Genomic DNA, 22,050 nt, shown 5'->3' on the forward strand with positions numbered 1-22,050 from the left:
AAATAATGAGCCTTGGGCTGGGATCTATTACTGGCCAGTCAGTGAGAACTAGAGTTATTTGGGTTTAAGGCATGGTCAAGTAGCTCTAGTGATATTTTTAAGACCTATGATTGTTTCAAAATTTTAATAGCAAAAGAAAAAGTTTCAAGGAAAAACTTTAGTAGTCAAAGTAAAGTGACAGGACTTGATAATCAAATGAATATGCTCAAATGTGAGATATCCCAATTGAGGAAGAAATTAAAAAGTGATATGAACTAAAAACCTAAAGTAAGAAGCTATTCACCTGTTAGTCCCTTTAAAGCAGTATACAGAACTAGAAACTTAGAAATATCAGCAAAAAAATACCTATTGCTTTGGATTGTGGAAAAAGCATTTTCTAAACTTTGAAATGAAGCATAATCAATAAAATTATAATGATAATAACTTTTGTATTTCCTCTCCCATATCCAGTGCCTACCTATAAACAGTGGACACATAATAATGATTGTTAACATGGGAAAAAGAAAAAAGGAATTTTTCATTAGGAATAACCTTTTTTGTGTACCTAAGAAAAGCATCACATGTAAATACAACTAGAAAGGATAAAACTACTGGCATATGAATATAAAAATACTGAGACAGCAAAAGTTCTACATAACATATATTGAATATTCTGTACCTTTTAACCAATGACAGAGGATCTCTTCTTCCTAGCATGTTTTATTTAAATCTCTAGATATGCAACATGATAGTACAAATGTTAGGCTTCAAGAAAATGAATGTGTTTCTCTTTTAGAGATGTTACAAATATTACATAAGTACTGAAACATTTCAAACAGGGCTAAAATTCATAAAGTTCTTGACATTTCTAACATTGGTACAAACACTTTCTACACACAAGGACTTCTTGGTCTTTTATGTAAAAGTTGGAATTATGTGAGCCAGAGATGAAAGAGTAACTTTGTTTGAGTTTTTGCATGAAATTGTTGGCACTCTTAAGTTCTGAAATTAAGTACAGTTTATAGGAAGATTTCATTCTGTTATTTTCTGTACATGGCAATATTTTTTATTAACCTTTCTGTAAAGTACTGGTTTTCCACTGAGTTTTTTTTGACATCCCAGCCTGGAGGTCCTAAAAAGCTGTAGCCACATCTCTATGTAATTTCTTTTCTTATACTGTCATGAGATGGAATATTCCTGATAGGAGAGAATGGAATATGAATCATATTTCAAAAATTAAAATTGACAGGGTACTGACAGGTCTATAACCAAAAGCAGGTGCTGTTTCTAATACTCTTTAGCCTGCACTCTTTTTTCAAGAGTAAAAAAGCAAGCATTAGGAAGTGAGTGCTATTAATGATTCATGGCAATGCTATTTCCTGTAACTAAAGATGACAGCCATAATCATTTTTAATATCATCTGAAGCATGCTTGTAATATGTAGTATACATAAGAAAAACAGAATGTGGAGGACTGCTACTGAATGTCATAATTCTGGGAAATGTGGAACTTCCTGCCTATCTAAAACTTTTGAACTTATATTAATCATGGAAATTAATTATGTAATATTAATGTAGTATCTTAGTATTAATGTAATATTAATCATGTAGTTAGTATTCCTACTCATCTCACTTCTAATGCAATAATTTGAGAGGCTCTTTCCATTCATTTGAACAAACAGTATAGTTTATGTGTGTTTTTGCAAAAATATTATCATTAAAGTCATTAATTTCAAATTGATCCTTACTTGAGAAATTCATCAAGCTATTTTAAATCCTGTCAAAGCAAGTTAAGAGAAACAAGAGTTAATTAGAAAAGTGTGAATAATTCTAGTCATAATATTCTTTTTTCCTGATTAAAATGAAATTCATTCATTCATTTTATAAACATTTTTTAAATTCTCACTATAAACAGATAGTATGCTAGGCACTAGGGAGATGCAAAATTTAAATAAATAAATCCCTATCCTCAAGGAGCTTACAATATAGTATAATACAGGTTATTAAATGCACTAGAGAAATTCAAAGCAAAGTGTTTTCAGAGATTAGAGGGAGAAGGTTTTTACCAACTGTTGGCTTCTGAGGAGATTCGAGTTAGACATTAAAAAATAGATAGAAATTCAACAAATAAGGAGGGGAAAGGAGTTATTCCAATTATAAAGAGAATATGAGTAAAGGCATGATGCTGGGAAGATGAAGGAGTGTAGCAACTTCTTTGTGTCAACATAGTTATCCCACTGAGCAGTAATAGAGAACAAAATAAACCCCATCCAAATAAAATATACTGAATGAGAGCTGAAGAAGGTGTTATAAGAAAAACAGAATTAGAACTTGAAGTACTAATCAGTAGCTCAATCAAGAATCCAAGAGCTGTGAACTAGATGGGTAGATAACAATTTAGCATCAGGTTAGATCCTTATCTTTGAGGATCCCTTCTCTTGGCACTTGGAACTTTACATGTGATGTCTTTGTCCACACCATTGGAAGAGATGGATTCTATCCATCATGACATTCCTGACATAAAGAAAATCAGAAGATGGAAGTGGTGGTTAAGTATAAGAACCAGTCAAAGATATTCCTTTGAGAAGAAAAGAAAGAGGTTGACTGAATAGATTTAATCCAAAAGTATGCTGGAAATATTTAACAACCAGCTCCATAAGAGGAAAATGTGCCACTTTTAAGTTTAATCTTTATTATTAACTTTTTCTCTATCACTTTCCTAAGTCTAGAAAGGGAAAAAATAAACAAATCAAACCCTGATTTGTAATGTTTGCCAATTTCTGACATAAATGCTCACTGAAAACTTAGTTTGAGCTGACTCCAGCACAGCCCTAATTTTATTTTATGCCCCAAGATAGCAAAAAATTATTTTTTAGGTTTCATAAATCCAAGAACAAAACAAGTAGAACAAAAGAACCATCCATATGAGCATATTCTTCAGCAAACACCTGATTTATTTTGCAGTGGTACTGTGTTAGAATAGAAATGTGTGGGAAGAATGATGATGAAAGATTATAAGCAGTATCACTTGGTAGAGCAAAGAAGCAGTGAAGAGTAAAAACAGATTAATGGAAGTGAGGACAAGAGATACATTAAGCAAATCTCATTGAGCATTTACAGTTGAAAATGGAAAGAAAAATAAAGGTCTACAAAGATTTTTATACCTACTACTTTCATACTCAAGAAGAGAACCACTAAAATTTTTCTCTAACATCACAGTATAGAATATACTCATATAGGTAGCAGAAGTGCTACTGAAGAAGACAAAAAAGGGGAAAAGCAGATAGATAAAGCCAATTGTATATAAAGAAGATGTTTTATAAGAATCAGAACAATTTTGGACATGTTAATAGGCCAATTAATAAAGTATCTAAAGAGAGAGTAAGATACTAAAGTTGTGGAAAAATCTTAGGTCTCATCAATACCCCCCAAAAAATGACCAAGAGAACATCAACAACTATTGACCTATATGATCATTTTGACATCTCTTCAAAATCTTTAGAAAACTCATCATTACGTACCTTAAGATTTTCCTCAGAGTAACCAACAGACATTCACAAATAATATCCTACAATGGATTACATCTTTACTAACATACAATTGACCCAAAACATTGTAGACTCTCTTGAAAGAGATTTATAACCCAACAAAGACTTTTTATCATCTACAAGAGAAGACCAAACCAGTAAAATAAAATAAAATAAAGTCTATTGCCTGTATTTTGACATTCAGTTGAATGTCCATCAGTGTGGAAAAATGTAGCTGAGACAGACAATATAAATAGAAAAGTTGGGCCCAGAATTATATAGAAGGAACAAAGTGGATTGATAAAGTGAATCAATGAATGAATGAAACATTTATTAAGCACTTAATATTGCAAACTATGCTAACCATAGAATGAGGATGCAAATAGAAAAGTAAAACAATTTTGGTTCTCAAGTGGCTCATTCTGATGAGGGAGAAAATACAGATGGGAAGGTTCACCTGTAAACCAAATAGAAAGGTCCCTTGGTCCTTTGTATATGGTAGCACAGCAGATGATAATGCCTTTTTAAAATATTATTTCTACTGATAAAATCATAGCCATTTCTGATGGTGAACCATTTTGCCAAGTACTTTGATGTCAAAAATGTTTTCTTCTGGATCTTCAGTTGATGTGACTGTAGTATCTGCCCAGTTGCCAGACTGTGTCTTCACAGGGGTGGCTTCTCAAGAAGAAAGTTGTGGGCCTTGCTATTCCCAAGACTTTTGGACTCAAGAGTCCTGAATCTATTAGGCTTTGAAGGAAGCTGGTGATCATGGTGGTGGTGGCAGTGGTGGAGTTGGTGTTAGTGATGGTGGTGGTGGTGGTGGTGGTGGTGGCTTGACTTGCCTTCCCTGTCATGATGATTACTGGGGCTGAACTGAAAATATGTCTGATGAATTGGAGAACATTCTTCCTTTTTCTTAAGACATTGGGTACAGAGTCCTGGGATATCTCCAAGATTGCCTTCAGAAAATTACAAAGTTGTTTTTCTTTTATTGTTCAGTTGTGACCAACAACCCCATTTGGGGTTTTCTGAGGCAAATAGGATTAAATGATTGCCTGGGGTCATTATTAGTGGGAGTCTGAGGTCATATTGGAATTAAGATCTTCCTGGCTTCAAGTCTGGCAGTCTGTCCACTGTACCACTTAGCTGCACCACAGCATGACTGAAACATTGTAAGAAGAAAGAAAAATCATCACAAAACCAAATGAAAATTAGTATTGTAAAAATAAAACACCTTTCCCCCTTTCCCCTTTTGCAGAGGTGAGAACTTTTTTTTAGGGTTTTTTTTTTTTGCAAGGTAAATGGGGTTAAGTGGCTTGCCCAAGGCCACACAGCTAGGTCATTATTAAGTGTCTGAGGCCACATTTGAATCCAGGTACTCCTGACTCCAGGGCCCGTGCTTCATCCACTGCGCCACCTAGCCACCCCCAGAGGTGAGAACTTTAAAGGTGTGGAACATTACATATAAAGTCAAGTTTCTTCTGTGTGTTGATTGGTTTTGCTGGATTTTTTTTTATTTTAATGCTTTTTTATTATAAGGGATGACTCCCTAGGAGAAGTAAAACGGGGAAATTTAGGTGATGTTAAAAAAACAAAAGGTAGGGGCAGCTAGGTGGCGCTGTGGATAGAGCACCGGCCCTGGAGTCAGGAGTACCTGAGTTCAAATTTGGCCTCAGACACTTAATAATGACCTAGCTGTGTGGCCTTGGGCAAGCCACTTAACCCCATTTGCCTTGCAAAAACCTTAAAAAAAAAAGTAGCAATAAAAAATAAATTATTTTATAGTAAAAAGAGTTGGGGTCAATCACAGGATAATATCTTTTTAAGATATTGTCTTTTAATTAGTATAGCTTTAATAATGAATATATGAAAGCTGCTTCAATTACATTTTTGTTCTTTTGGTACTAATAAAATACTAGTAAGAAAGTCTGGAGTACCTATGCAGTTGTAAAAGTTTCCTTAAAATCATTATTTCAGGGGTGGCTAGGTGGCGTAGTGGATAAAGCACCAGCCTTGGAGTCAGGAGTACCTGGGTTCAAATCCAGTCTCAGACACTTAATAATTACCTAGCTGTGTGGCCTTGGGCAAGCCACTTAACCCCGTTTGCCTTGCAAAAACCTAAAAAACAAACAAACCATCATTTGATATTGTTTAAATCATTGATTATAATTATCATTTGATAATTTAATGTCTGAATAGAGCAAGTTAATAACTTTAAAATATTTCTGGATAAAATATATTCTTCATATCACTAATCAAATAAAAAACAAACAAGCTACAAATTGTAGCTAAAGTACTTGGAATAAAAATTATGAAAATTTGTTTAGTACTGAGACCAAAATAAACAGTATGTAGTTTGTGTCCTGTTATTCCTGTATGACACAAACATCCCATGTCATATGTATATTTTTCTCATTCTTCTTTTTATGGTTTGGCAAAAGAGATTAACTAACTTGCTTTAACGATTTACATTCTTTTACGATGGGTTTTTTTTTGTAAGGCAATGGGGCTTGCCCAAGACCACACAGCTAGGTATTAAGTGTCGGAGGCCGAATTTGAGCTCAGGTACTCCTGATATCCATTGCACCACTTAGCCTCCCAAAGATTTACATTTTTGAAGAATTTTCATTACTTCATTGCAATCAATATTAATTAACATTCCAGAAAATACAAAAGTTAATCAGTATGTTACTATTTTCAATGTTTATGTAAAAGCTTTGGAAAATTCAAAGATTTGTACTAGAAAGCAGGAATCTCAAGTTGAATATTTGAACTAAATAAGTTTAAAGAAATTTCATTTAATAAAAAAATAATAAATTTAATGCTTTTCCTAAGAATAGAATAGAAACAACAATGAAAATATTTTTGTTACTCTTGTTTCTTAGAACCATTTACTTGGCCTCAGTAAGAACTAATTTCAACATGGATGGCTGTTTTTTTTAATGTTCCAATTCTTGCAATTTTTCAAGAAGCTAAAAATATTATCATCACTGTTGTAATCAGGAGTGCTAATGCTGAAAGAGGTTTCAATTTAATAAATATAATTTGTCCAAGGGAGAGAAATAGTTTAACAATAGATTACAGAACATATTTAATGGCAATAAATTAATTGAGAAAACATAATGAGTTAAGATGAAATTTCATTTATCAAATTATGGTTGAATTACAACCATAGGTTGACTAAAGATAAAAAATTTTGTAAAAAATCAATAAAAGCATTGTATGGATATTAATGGGCTACATGGAATTTATAGTAGAAAGTATTATAAATTGTGTGCTTTACATCCTTTTTGTCAGTAAAATTTATAATACACTTATGTAAGAACCAGTTAATGGAACATACATAAACAAGAACTGTTTGATGGAACCTCAATAATTTTTAAGCTTTTAAGGAGGTCCTGAGACCAAAAGAATTTTGAGAATTGATTGATTGGTCCAACATTATTATAATAATTCCTTAATAAACCTACATTAGATGAAAAGGAGAGATAACTCCCACTATCCTCTACCCTGGTCAGATCAAGCTAGATATTATATTCCATTCTTAGTTCTACATTATAGAAAAGATATTAATAAGCCAGAGAAGGTCCAGAGAAAGGCAACAAGGATGATGATGGACCTTGATATGAGTTAAAGGGGCCACAGAGAATGGGTTAAAGGGAATAAATTAAAGGAGTCAAAGATGTTTATACATTATGGGTAGTTTCAAGAATTTGAAGGGCTGTCATGGGGATGAAAGATTAGATTTGTTTTGCATGGGTCCCCAAAGGCATAATGAAGAGCAATGAATGGAAGTTGTTTAATGTACGGCAAAACTCTTTAACAATTAGAGCTGTCCTAAAGTGGAGCAGACAAAAAAGGCTAGATAAAATGGGTATATTGAAAAAGGGATTGTTTTCAGATACAAATTAGTCAAGATCACTTTTGAGATCTCTTCTGATTCAGATGCTGAGATTCTAAGTACATTAATACTGCTAAAAGAAAAGCTTGGGGGGGCAGCTAGGTGGCGCTGTGAATAGAGCACCAGCCCTGGAGGCAGTAGTACCTGAGTTCAAATCCGACCTCAGACACTTAATAATTACCTAGATGTGTGGCATTGGGCAAGCCACTTTACCCCATTGCCTTGGGAAAAAACCCTAAAAAAAAAAAAAAAGCTTGGTATTAATATCCTACTATAGGAAGTTCTCAAATGAATAATCAACATTTAATAATCAAGAATTGACCATAATCAAGTTTTCATTGTTTGTTTATTTTATCTAAATTTAATGATATAAAACATATCTACCCTATTATAAAATGTAAATATTTTAAAGGATTTCTTATGAAAATGTTTTGTTTAAAAATCTTATTAATATTTATTTCAATGACATTCAACCCACTAAAATGAACTTTACATGATAAAAAGACTTTTCTTCTTCTTTTTAATTCACAGGAAGTCCTGGCTAAGCAAAGTTGGGAGCCCCAGTTCTCGCATTGATCGTGCCGACTTCTCTAATGAAAAGACCATCTCTCAACTTGAGTACAGTAATTTTAGCATTAAATACTAGTGAAAAAGACATTCTTAAAATAAAGTTGTAATACTTATGTGCCATAATAGATTGCATACTCTATTAAATCTATGAAAGGGAATAATAGTGCTTTGTATCTCCATTTAAACAGAAATTTGTTCGAAAAAAAATTAAAATGATAATGTTACTAAAAATGCATGGCACTGAAAAAATTTAACATGAGTATTTTTTAAAAGAATGAAAGCAGAATTGTAAAATGAGAAAATATCAGTTCAAAATATATAGTATGAGGATCGAGTTTAACTTTAGCCCAATTCCAAAACCTTGAAATTGAATGAACATGAAAATATGAATATTGTTTCACTATTCATCATATAATAAAGTTAACTATTTAAAAATGAAACTTGTGTACATTGTTGATCCTATTAGATTCTAAAATCTCCCATAATTCCTTATTTGTTAGTAATATCTTAATAGAATCCGTTTTCAAGTAAATTTATATGAAGTTCAATATATACCTATTTCCAATTTTGTGCAATATTCATTACAAAATCTAGTTAAATGTGAATTCTGATTAAAATCTCCTAGTTTATAACTATTTGATATTGGTGAAATAAAGATTCTTTTCATAAAATTCTTAGGAGGCATTAGTCCAACTCGCAAATTCCAGACCATATTTTTCTGGCAAAACTTCCATTGTACTAGAAAAAGAGCTGTCACTGATCTGCCTGAAATGAAAAGGCTAATTTATTAGATTCTCCTGATATAGTCTAGAATACCCCCTTAAATCTGTTATGCTAACTGGAAAACAAAATTAGCAAAGTCCAACATAAGCTATATAATTCCCTGTAGTTCAGTGGTGTCAATTCAGATAGAAACAGGGGCCATGAAACCAAAAAGAAGTTCCCTACAGGCTGTGTATTGACTTAGAAAACCATATACTAATATATGTTTTATTATATTTTTATTTATTTTGTTAAATAGTTCCCAATTATATTTTAATCTGGTTCAGCCATATCCAGGAATGTTGTGAGCTACATGTTTGACACCTTTTTAAAATAGATAATCCACTTCTTTGGGGCCATTTGATTTTAAATTATAATCAAGTATTTTTTAGGCACTTACTCTGGGCCAGACTGCGGACACAAGTACAAAGAATGACACAGCTCTTGCTTAGTAGGAGTTTATAATCTATGTAAAGTTCAAATAGTATCACTAAAGAGTGACTAAATTAAAATATATACAAAATAACTAAATATGAGGTAGTTTGGGAGGGAAGGCATTTTCTTGATCATGGAGTCAGTACAGACTTCAGGCACAAAATAGTGCATCTTAAAAGAAGATAGGGGCTCTATGAGGAGTAGGTAAGCAGAAGGTACTTTCTAGACATGCCACGTGATGAAATGCTGTATGTGGTATGCAAAGCAGGAAGATGGAAAATGTGGTGTCAGATGTGAACAGCAAAGAGAAGTTCAGTTTGGCTGGATTGCAGTCTTGGAAGAAGAGACTACAAAGGTATGTTGGACCCAAACTGCAAAACACTTTAAAAGCTAAACAGAGGAGTTTATATGTGATTCATGGAGCAACAGGAAGCCTCGGAATTGACTGAGTACAGAATCACTTGTTCAGGAAAAATCACTGGCAGCAGCCATGTGTAGAATGGACTGAAGTAGTGAGAGACTTAAGGTGGGAGGCCAGTCTAGAGATTGCAATAATAATCTAGGTAAGATGTGGTGAGAGCATGAATGAAGATGATAGTTGTGGGAGTGAAAGAAAGAGATCACATATTAAAGATGTTGTGAAGGTTGAATGGTAGGATTTGCCACTGATGGGGATTTTAGGAGGTGGGGAAGAATAAGGAGTCTAGGATAAGACTGAGGTTACAAGCTTGGGACATGAGAAAGATGGATGATGGGACCTTGAACAAAAATTGGGGAAATTTGGGGGGGTTTAAGAGGAAAGATGATAAATTCAATTTTGGATATATTAAGATTATGATATCTTTGGGATATCCAGTGGCTTGCCCAAGGCCACACAGCTAGGTAATTATTAAGTGTCTGAGGTCAGATTTGAACTCAGTAACTCCTGGCTCCAGAGCCGGTGCTCTATCCACTGCGCCACCTAGCCGCCCCCCACTATACTTTTTATTTTATTTTTTTTAGAGTATCATTTTATTTTTAAAAATTTTTTAAATTAATTCCTATACTTTTTAAAAATATAATTCCTTATTTTTTTTCTAAGGACCAGGAAAACAAAGAATCATATGCTGAAAAATATTCAGAATACTAAGGAATTTAAAATTTTGCATTCTTCAAGTAAATATCAATTTAATGTATTCTTTCTGTTGTACCAAAAAGTCTTTTGCAACACACAGCAGTATTTTAATGCTTCAAGAATCTATGATTTCATTGATTTGGAAACTCTTTCTGCCACCATAAATCAGAACCCTTCTGTAACAAAGACAATGTTCTTTCAGAGTTGTTATAGCCAAAAAGTTCCCTGTCTTGCAGGCAGCCCTGGTGAGGACCCTCTCCAAACTCTAAAATTAAGAGCCATGTGCTCCATCACTAGGCTCTTACTCAAAGCTTTATCAACTTCCAACAAGCACAAAGGTGGGACTATGGCTGGCACTTCCATGCCATGCCAAGCCATATTATCAGAATAGAAAGCCAAAAATTTTAAGCCTGGGAAGGAGATGAATTGATCTGAGATTTCATAAACTTTCCAAACAATGGTATCCAAAATCATAGATTATATTCCTTATATTTATATGTTACTTTCCCATTTACAACCCTGTAAGATAGCTGGTGCTAATACTATTGTAGAAGTAATTATGTGGTGCAAGTCGAGAAAGCATTGAGTTCAAATTCAGTCTTAGACAATTACTGACTGTTTGACTCTTGGTAAGTCCCTAAGACTTTGTCTGCCTCAGTTTTCTCAACTCTAAGCTGAGAATTATAGACCTAACTACAAGGATTTTCAAGATCAAATGAGATAAATTTGTAAAGCACTTTGAAAACTTTAAAACACTATATAAATGCTAACTATATTTAATATTTTCATTTTGCAGATGAGAAAACTATGACCAGAGTCACATATCTAATAAGAGGTGAAAGAATTGATGCTAGAGATAAGGGATATATCACTACATATATAAGGAAAAGGAAGAAATCATGCTTATTAAATAATGTCACTTAGAGGGATAGAAAATATGATAGACAAAATTCAAATACTGAACTGAAGTGAAATTAAATTCAACAGAGATCAATGGATGATTGTAGAGTGTCTGAAGAGGAGTTCAGGGTAATGAGCCTGGAAAGGAAGGCCAAAGTCAAATTGTGAGTCTTTCTCCTCTTCCTGACACATTAGACTATCATTCAGATACACTGTATAACTAATATGACATCATCTTAAAGCTCCATTCCAAAAAAGAAATCCAAAAAGCCTTAATAGGCAAAGGATGAACACTTTACTTAACTACATACCATCATTATCTGCCTTCTTACATATAGCTTCTATCCTCATGTTTCAGTTTCAGTCATTTTTTAGTTATATCCCACTCCTTGTGACCCAAATTTGGGATTTTCTTGGCAAAGATATAGAAATAGATTGCTCTTTCCTTCTCTAGATCATTTTACAGATGAAGAAACTGATGACTTGCCCATATAGTAAATGCTTGAGGCCAGATTTGAATTCAGGAAGATGAATCTTTGTGACACTAGATCTGGGCCTCTATCCACTGTACCACCTAACTGCTAATCCATCCTAAATCTTGGGCTTGATCATTTAATGTTCTCTGCTGCCTGCTCATGGCTCCCTGTTGCCTCTAAGATAAAATATAAGCTTCTGTTTGAGTTTAAGGTCACTCTCAATCTGACTTTGGCCTTCCTTTCCAGGCTCATTGCACAGAACTCCCCTTCAGACAATCTACAATCATCCATTGATCTCTGTTGAATTTAATTTCACTTCAGTTCAGTATTTGAATTTTGTCATTTATCATATTTTCTATCCCTCTAAGTGGCATTATTTAATAAGTATGATTTCTTCCTTTTCCCCATATATAAAGTGATATATCCCTTATCTCTATCATTTCTCATCTCTATCCCATAAGCCTGAGATCCAATGGCAGGAGCCCTCTTACTGTTCCTTGAACAGTGCAGTCTATCTACCATCTTCAAGAGTTGCCACTGGCTGTCCCTCTTGTTGTAGTTCTCTCCCTCCTGCTCCTTTCCTTCATTGTCTCCCTTCAAGTCTCAGCTGAGACTCACCTTATGGAAGAAACTTTTCCCATCCCCCTACCCCAGCCTTCCCTCTGTGGAGTATCTCCAATGTGTCCTGCTTCTATCTTGTTTGCACACAGTTATTTCCTGGTTGTCTCCTCCCCCCCCCCTTTAACCTGTGAGCTCCTTGTGGAAAGGAACTCTTTTCACCTTTCTTTGTCTCCCTGGTGCTTAGCTCAGGTCCCTAAAATATGCTAATGGACAACCTGAGCTCTCCCTGCTCAGCTTAGATCAAGGTCCATCTTAAGTATCTTTCCTTCCATCAGTCTGTCCTCTGTTTGATAGCCTCAGCCCCCATCCTTGTTCCTGGAATTGATCTATATTTATTCTATGTATGGTTTGTATTTAATAATCTATCAATTAATCAATAATATTTATTAAGCACCTGCTATGAGCCAGACACCATGCTAAGTACTAGATATACACAAAAAAGACAAAAAACAGTCCCTGTACCTGAGGCAATAACATGCAAACAAATATATATAAAGTAAGTTCTATTCAAGATTAATAGGAAATAATGAACAGAGAGAGAGGGATGTTGCTACAGTTAAGAAGGGATAGAAAAGGCTTCCAGTAAAAGATGAGGTTTTACTTGAGACTTGAAAAATGTCAGGTAAGTCAATAGAGCAGAGGCAGGAGTACATTCCAGGAGGGTAGGCAAAGAAAATGTTCAGAGTCAAGAGATGTGTTGTGTTCATGGAACATCTGGGAGGCCAGTGTGATTGGAATAAGGTAAAGGTAGACTGGAAAGGCAGGAAAGGGCCAGGTTAGGAAGGGCTTTGAATGACACAGATTATATGCTTCATCCTAAAGGTAAACAGTCACAGGAATGTGGCTGCACTTTGTTGGCTGAATGGAAGATAGCTTGGAACAGGAAGAAACTGTTGTATATAAATCTACCAGGAGAATGAAATCACTTTGAGGCCAGGGACTGTTTGTTCTTATCTTTTAACCCCTTTTCCTAACAGTTCCCAACACTTAGCAATAGTTTAATAAATATAGTAATAGATCCCTGTATTCCACCAGAAGAGGGAAGTCCCTGATGAGGAACCCTTTACCCAATGCACATTGGCATCTTCTCTGCAACTTAAATCTGAGAGTTGCCTGAAGCATTGAGAAATGGTTAACAGACTACCTAGGGTCACATAGCCAATTTGTGCAGAGTTGAGACTTAAACTCATGTTTCTTGACTCCAAATCTAATATAAAAATCCACTAATATAGAGTAAGCCAATGGGCATTTATTAAATGTTTGCTCATGGTCAACCACTATGCTAAATGCTTTCTAAATATTATCTCCTTTGATATAACAGTCTCAAATTATTAATACTTTTATTATTCCCATTTTACCATTAAAGAAATTAAGAGAGACAGAGGTTAAGTGACTTGTTCTGTGATACCCAGCTAGTAAGTATCTGAGCTGGATTTGAACTTAGGTCTTCCTGAGTCCAGACTTATTGCTCCAGCTACTATATCAACTCTTAAGGTTATAAGATTATATGGTATTATATAGGGAAAGGGGACTAGAAAAGTAGAAAGGAGTAAGATTATAAAGGACTTTAAAAACCTAACAAACAACTTTGTATTTGATCCTGGAAGCGATAGGGAGCCAATGAAGTTTATTGTAAAGGGTGGTTGTTAGGCAGCTAGATGGTATAGTGAATAGAGTACCAGTGCAGCCTGAGATACCCCATTGCTTTACCAAAAAAAAAAAGAAAGAAAGAAAGAAAAAGGTGACTGTGGGTCAGATAAGAACTTTAGGAAAATGAATGTTTGTCCTTTATTTTTGAAGACCATGACATCAGGGAGGTAATGCCATGACAAATACATGAAATGAATTTGAGTGAGGCAGGTGTTGTGCTAGGTCACCAGCCTCTCTTTCTCCTCTGGAACCACCTGGGTCCAGTGACCAGATATGAATCAGGATGACTAGAGATGACCCAGGAGGCAATCAGGGTTAAGTGACTTGCCCAAGGTCACGCAGCCAGTAAGTAACAAGTGTCTGAGGCCAGATTCAAACTCCTATCCTCATGAATCCAAGGACAGTGCTCTCTATCCACTGCACCACCTACCAATCTGATAACTAAGTAGAAAATGAAATGGAAAAAAAGTTTTGAGACAGGAAAATGAACCAGAAGTTTATTGCAATAGTCCAGGCTTGAGGTGATAAAGACCTGTACAAAGTGATGTCATTGTCAAATGAGAGAAGGGACTAATATAAGAGAGAGACAGCAATAAGTTAGACTTTGGCAACAAATTTCATGGGGCAGAAGAGCATGACTGAGAAAAAGTAAGTAGCCAAGGATAATACCCAAGTGATAAAACTGAACTTGACTCATTGGGGAAAGTGTGGTTCCCTCAACTTTAATATAAATTTAGATAAAGGGAAAGTATGGGGAGTGAAGTGCAAAAATGAGTTTAGTTTTGGACATGTTAAGTTTAAGATATTTGGAAATCCACTAGGCAGATGGCTATTCAAGTCTGGAAGTCAAGGAAGAGATTAGAGCTGGACAAATTGATCTGAAAATCCTCTGCATAGAGTTGATTATTGAATCCATGGGAGTTAGTAGGTTAGAGCTGGATTAATCTATCTAAGAATCATCTGCAGAGAGATGATTATTGGATCTATGGAAGTTAGTGAGATCACAAAGCAAAACAGCAAAGAGGGAGAAGAGAGAGGGTCCAGAGCTTTGAACCACACTGCAATTAGAGTGCATGACTTGACCAGAGATAAGCTAAGGAGAATGAGGAGGAACAGTCTGATAAATAGGAGACCTAGGAGAGGGCAGTGATGCAAAAACTAGAGAGAAGAAGGAATCCAGGACAAGAGTATTAAAGGCAGAAGATAAATAAAAAAGGATGAGGTTTGAGAAAAGATCACTATATTTGGGAATTAACAGATCACTGGTAACTTCAGAGAGGGCAGTTTCAGTGTCAAGGTCAAGAAGCCAGACTATATGAAGTTAAGAAAACACTGAGGGCAGCTAGGTGGCTCATAGGGCAGCTAGGTGGCTCAGTGGATAGAGTACCAGCCCGGGAGTCAGGAGGACCTGAATTCAAATCCAGCCTCAGACATTTAATAATTACCTAGCTGTGTGGCCTTGGGCAAGCCACTTAACCCCATTTGCCTTGCAAAAAAAAAACTAAAAAAAAAAGACTTAAAGGAAAGGAAGTAGAGGCACCATAGTTGATAGACTTATTGAGGAGTTTAAACATGAAAGGAAAGAGAGATCAAGAACAACAGTTTTCAGGTATGGATAGATTGAGTGAGGGTTTTTTGAGAATGGGGGAAAATGAATGTGTCTGTAGGCAATAGGGAAACAGCCAGTATAGAGGGAGAAATTGAAGATTAGTGGGAATGGTAGAGGAGACCATCAACTCTAGAAGATGAAATGGAATGGAAATCTTTTGTATATGTGTCTCACCTCTTAATGTGAGACAAGGATGAAAGAGGAAATAGAAGTAAAAGGCATTTGAGTAATGTGAAATGAGGAAGAGAGGAGAAAAGAAAATTCTCTGCAAATAAATATTTATTAAAAATTTCTCCTAAATTGCCATTCACCATTTGCACTCTCAGATTAGGTCCCCAGACATAGGTCTCTTCAGAGTATGGCATTTTACAGTTCATGAATCCCTACTGGTATCTTGCATCCCATTATTACAAGTTGGTATCAACTAGTCGGCTAGGCTCAGTTTTTAAAAAGGTAAAGTAAGATTCATAGGCAAAAGACATTCTCCCAAAAGCCTGTGATGTACTTATCTATCCCATAGGATCTATGGGAAAGCAGACCCAAGATAAAGAAGAGATAACTCATAATTCCCAAAAGACCTTTTACTGGAGCCCTCAAACAATTTCCCTTAGTTATGTTGTAACTTTTCTCTGCAGGGCTCTTTGTAAGCCTGGAATCTGCATCTCATCTGTCCTTATGCAGACACTGTCATCAGCCATTCCAGGAATGCTATATAAATAATTAGTGATTTGATTGAATGCTCTGGGAACACAACATGAAAAAGTTGCACTGGTGTTTAGAATTATAAATAAGAATTCATAGTTTTACCTTGTCCTTCTGACTTCAAATCATTTTTAATGAGAAACTGGAGTTAGATCTTTAGAAATGTTTAGAATACAAAATGCTATTTATTGTGTGTGAATCTTTCTCTAAGATATTTGTCCTATTGTTCCTACAATTTAAGCTATCTTGCAAGATCAGTGAATAACTGCCTAGAGTTCAGAGCCTTCTTTCTGCCTAGAATTCATTCTTTTTTCTTTCTTAATGTAAAAGTCATTGAGTATTCTTTTTTTTGGAATATAACTTCCTTTTTTTTAACATATATATACACTCAACATTCCCAGAGATGAAAAGTTTGTAAATATTCAATAATTATATTGGACCTTAAGTCACCATTTAGATTCATTCCAAAGTCTTAAATTAATAAACTGATCTCACATTAAGTCCTTATATCTAATTTAGCATAAACAGTGGATATTACATTGGAAAATTCCTCAAACAAAAACTCCAGTATCATAGAAACAATTATCTCCTATTTCTTTTAAGCACTGTTCTCTAATAAAGATAACTGAGGTCAGCACTGGGGTAATAATATAGGAAGCAAGCATATGCTTACAAAGAGTGTGCCTCTGGAAATTGAATTTCTGCTTAAATAAATCAACTCCTTTTGAGTTAGTATCCATAGGGACCTCACCTCTTCACTCTTAATCACTTGCACTGCAATGAGATGAGCCAAACTTAGTTAGGAAAGAAGTTGTGAAAAAACCTCTCTTTAATAGAGGTATTCTGAAGAGTTCCAAAATCCAAAGATAAATTTCTCATCTTGAAACTTTTGCTTACCCAGCTGCTGATGAACTTTGGCTTTCCAACTACAGGCCATTTATTTAACATAAATGTTTTATGGAAAGAACAAATTGAGTTTTCTGGACACAAATTAAGATAAAGGGAGAAGTATCAGATGTTCAAAAAATTAGGGAAAGTATGATATTGCAAATTATTCTAGACCACCCTGCCTCCTGTTCCTACCCCCTAATTTGCTATTTAATACCATAGAATAAGTAGATTTCTCTTGAGCTATTAGTGCCTGTGTTATCCTATCTGAACAATAAATTTGGACAATCAGCATTACAGTATTTAGACTGTGGCTTAACTCAGAAGGATAGTACCCAAAGTCCTATTCATCTTGCTATGTTGTTTGAAAAGAGATTGAACTAGTCATCACTTAGTTTTAGAATATCAGCAAATTTAGGCAGACTCTCTATTGTGCTGCCAATAATTCACCATTTAAGTTACTTAATCCATCTGAGGATTTTCTACTTGTAAATATCTCTTTCTCCATTACTGGATCTTCATCCAGGTAATGCTACCCAATAACTTTGAGGGTCCCCCAAGACTCTATTTTAGTCCCTCCTCTCCTTCTATAATCTTTTACTTGGTGATCTCATTAGCTCCCATGCTATCAATTCTTATCAGTGCAAATGACTCTTAAGTCTCCTTGACCAGCCCTAAACTCCCTCCCAATCTCCAACCTCATATCTACAACTGTCTTATTAGACATCTTAAATTCAACTTGTCTAAAACTGAACTCTTCTTCACCCCTCTTCCCAAATGCTATCATCTTCCTAATTTCCTAGAAAGAGCACCACTCTCCTCCCAGTCACCCAAGCTCACAGCCTAGGTGTCTCCCTCAGTTCCTCACTCTCTCTTACCTCCATATCCAGTCAGTTATCAACTTCTGTCCTTTCTACCACTGTAATATCTTTAGTATAATTCTCCTCACCCCCTCTCTGTCCTCTGACACTGTGACCACCTTAGTGCAGACCCTCATCACTGTCTAATGAGTGTTAGCAAACAGATGTCAGACCCTGGACATGGCCCAATAGACTCTAATCTCAAAACTCACCAGTTTAATAACCTTGATTCTCATAGCTCCTAACCAGAAGCAGCCAATATTTATGTTGTTTTCTTCCTGATTGTACTCCCTTTTGCATTCTTCTGTATATCCATGTCTGATAAATGAACATTTGGCAGCCCCCTACATCCTTATTTGTAAGATTTGGAGTAAGGACTCTTTCCAAAGAGACAGGAAATGGTATCCTATTTTCAGTGTGAGCTGATACAAAAAGTAAGAAGGTTACCATTTGGATTCCCATAGGAGGAATGTAAAGAAACATAAAACATAATTTATAGCTCTATACTCTGAGACAAACTTAAGCCTAGGGTTGATAAACGTTACACAGAATAAGGGTTGGGAATTTCTTTGAGCTGGATTTTGATTTCAGTTTTGTATCAAGGGCTAGTGTTTTAGTCTTAGGGGTTTTGGCTACAGTCTCCTATCTCAGGTCACCACCGGAGAACTCACCCCACACCTAAACAGGTACATTGTCCATCTTTATAACTCTTTAATACATGAGGTTCTTATTATCCATGCAACTTTAGCCAAATACCACCTCCAGAGTGCTATATAGAGGACCCCCTTGGATTTTGTTTCCTTTGGTACATCGTTTTCTGCCACATGCAGGGTAATCCTTCCTATACTGCTCCAAATGAGGGGGAAGGGGGCATTTTGATGCATACTCTGTACATATAATACTGTGGATTGGACTTTTATTTGTTGGTGTCATGGAAAACCAAACTTCTTGTCAGCTCAAATACTTTGGATTAGATAAACTTAAACTCAGGAAGATCTGGGTTTGGCGTACTCTAGATCTATACCCACAGGCAAGTCACTTGACCTCTCAAAGTCCCAGTTCCTCTCTAAGACTAAATGTGAAATTCAGTGTGGAAATTTCCTCCACTAATACAGACTGGAAGAGATATAGGGATATGTAAAATACAATAAATAGATATAAAATGAATTTGTGTGTATATATATATATATATATAAAATTTGTGAATGTATTTTATATATTATGTAAATATTAAATAAATATATAAATTTGTGTGAGTGCATGTATATATGTTTTTATATACATGTATGCACCAGCCCCGAAGTCAGAAGGCCCTGAATTCAGATCTCAGACTTCCTAGTTGTGTGACCTTAAGCAAGTCACTTAACTCTGATTGTCTCGCATCCAGGGTCATCTCCAGTTATCCAGATTCATATCTGGTCACTGGACCCAGGTGACTCCAGAGGAAAAAGTGAAGCTGGTGACTTAACATAGTATCCCCTCAAATATAATTCACATGCATCACCTCCCTGATGTGGACAAGCATCTCTCATATATATGTTAATATATGTATGTATGTATATACATATGTGTAATTTACTTAATTTTTAATTTTAATTTTTTTTACAAGGGAGCTGCCAATCTACATTGGTGGAAATAGTTTCCACCTTGAAATTTCCTACATTGATGAAAATATAAGTCTGGATGATTTTTTTTTTTCATTTTTAGATTTAAAATCCCCATGAGTAACTTTTTAAGGATGTAAACAACTTTTTAAAAAATTTTTTGCAAGGGAAAAAAGTTAAGTGGCTTGCCCAAGGCCACACAGTTAGGTAATTATTAAGTGTCTGAGGCAGGATTTGAACTCAGGTAATCCTGACTCCAGGCCCAGTGCTCTATCCACTGCAGCACCTAGCCACTCTGACTTTTAAATCAAACTCTTCATTTTCTTCACTAGAAGTAAATGTTTCTGTCTAACCTGCCAATGCAGATAAACAACTTTCAGAGACCTAATACAGAGCTAGATCAATTAAAGTCCTTATGATGAAAGAATATAAACAAAGCAGAGGCACATAATTTTGAATAATAACACTTGAATAATAGGGTTATTGTTTTATGAACCATATATCAGTTATCAAGCATTTATTAAACTCTTACTCTGTATTGAGCACTATGCTAACTGCTGGGCATACAAAGAATTGGGGAAATTATTCCTTTTTTCAGTAACATTTAAGAGAGTGAGATAATATAGCGAATAAAATAATTAAGCTTAGTTTAAGAATATCATGGTTCCATTACTGGCTTAGTTTGTAATGTTGGACAAGTCATTTATATTAATAGTGTCAAAACTAACTAAAAATAACATTAGATTATACAGTACATATGACCTTTTCCCAAGGTCCTGAGATCATATGCTGTAATAGTAATACCAATACAATCTCCATGCTGTCTCCCAGAATGAAGCCTAATTGAGAACAGGGTGCTGGAGATTAGAGCTATTAAAATTGTCACCACTTTCAAAGTTAGTACTAGCCATGGGGTCTTGGGTGGGGAAAAATTTGAGATCAAGATCAAGGATTTGAGATAGACATTTGCAGCGACCCTCAGTTTTTCTATCAAGACATACAATTGCATATTTCATTATTTTTGGAACTTTCAGTTAAAACAGAAAGTTTTCAATATTTATCACATTTTAGATAAGCAGCATCCATCCTATTGTATTTTAACATATGGCATTCTGTTAAGTAACATGGGTGTTTTTAATTTACATATTATTAGTAGATCACAGTGAATTATTCTTGATTCATAAAATCAGAGATTAACCAAAGTAACTATTACAAAGGAAGACAACATTTGTGGATTAGTGGGGTACATTCATTTATTGAAAGATAAAAATTTTCCACTAAAATTTTAGACTTCATGGTGTCTTAGAGTTTATCTAGGTCAACTCCCTTATTTCAAAAACAAGGAAAGTATGGCCCAAAGATTTTAAGTAATTTATATAAGGTGACAAAACTAGTTTAATCAGAGCTGTAACTAGAGTCCAGTCTACAATGTACTTTCCACTATATAATGCAGTCTTTATTTAATAAAGTGTGTGATTCCATTAGTGTTGGTACTCCAGCCTCCACCCATGCAGAAGCAAACCCTTTATTCTTCAATCAGTAGAAACAATTGAAAAAGCAGAGTGACTTATATAATCAGTAAGACAGTAGGTTAGAGTGATCAGTTATTTTTTTACCTGAAAGTTTTGAGTTACTGGTTGGTTGTTGTCCTTCATGCTCAAAGAGTATATTGTTATATAGTTGTGTGTAATTGTGGCTGATCAACAGGAATTCAAGAAGTTCTTCCACAGGTCAGGCACAAATAATCTTTATGAGTATTTGCCTTGGAGATATTTCTAAATTTGCACATCTCACTTTTCTTTTGAGCCCCTGCAATTTTGCTCATGTTTTACAATCAGTTCCAAAGGGCTTGGACAAGATCTTTAGATGAGAGATTTTTAGATGCTCTTGTATCACTACTTGTTATCTCCTTTAGAGTTCTCTATATAATAGTCTTTAAGCAAACTTATATTTGACATCTAAACAATGTGATCTGCCAATTGGAGTTGTTCTCTCTGCAGTAGAGTTTGAATACTTGATAGTTCAGCTTAGGAAAGGATTTTCAGTGTGAGTACCTTATTTTTCCAGGTGATCTTCAGAATCTTCCTAAGAATTCAAATGAAAGCAATTCAGTTTCCTACCCAGTTTTCATAGTCATTCAGGTAAATAAGTCAGCACAATGGCTCTGTAGACCTTCAATTTGGTAGGCAACCTCTTCTCTTTCACACTTTCCTAGATAGCTTTCCTTGCACACTAGGCTAGCTTTTGCAATATGTACATCAGCCTCCATCATCTATCTGAACATCCATGGAAAATATACTGCCAAGGTAAGTAAACTTATCCACAACATTGAAAATTTCTCCATTTTTCTTTAACCAATGGTTCCACATATGGATGGTGTGGTGCTGGCTGGTGGAGAATCTCTGTTTGCTTGGTGTTAATTGCCAGGTCAAAATTAGCAGGAGCAGCAG

General features: G+C 35.1%; 1 protein-coding gene across 1 annotated transcript in view; it reads left to right on the plus strand.

Moving 5' to 3' along the window:
- ACYP2 (acylphosphatase 2) overlaps positions 1–8,419 on the plus strand; it is a 228,501-nt gene extending 220,082 nt beyond the window's left edge. The window contains exon 4 of the mRNA XM_074206211.1: positions 7,941–8,419. Coding sequence (XP_074062312.1) covers positions 7,941–8,055 — 115 coding nt within the window. The 3' untranslated portion in view covers positions 8,056–8,419. The remainder of the gene's footprint in view (positions 1–7,940) is intronic.
- Positions 8,420–22,050: the final 13,631 nt, after the last annotated feature.

The sequence above is a fragment of the Macrotis lagotis genome, chromosome 1 (assembly GCF_037893015.1).
Source record: "Macrotis lagotis isolate mMagLag1 chromosome 1, bilby.v1.9.chrom.fasta, whole genome shotgun sequence".
Classification (NCBI taxonomy): Eukaryota; Metazoa; Chordata; class Mammalia; order Peramelemorphia; family Peramelidae; genus Macrotis; species Macrotis lagotis.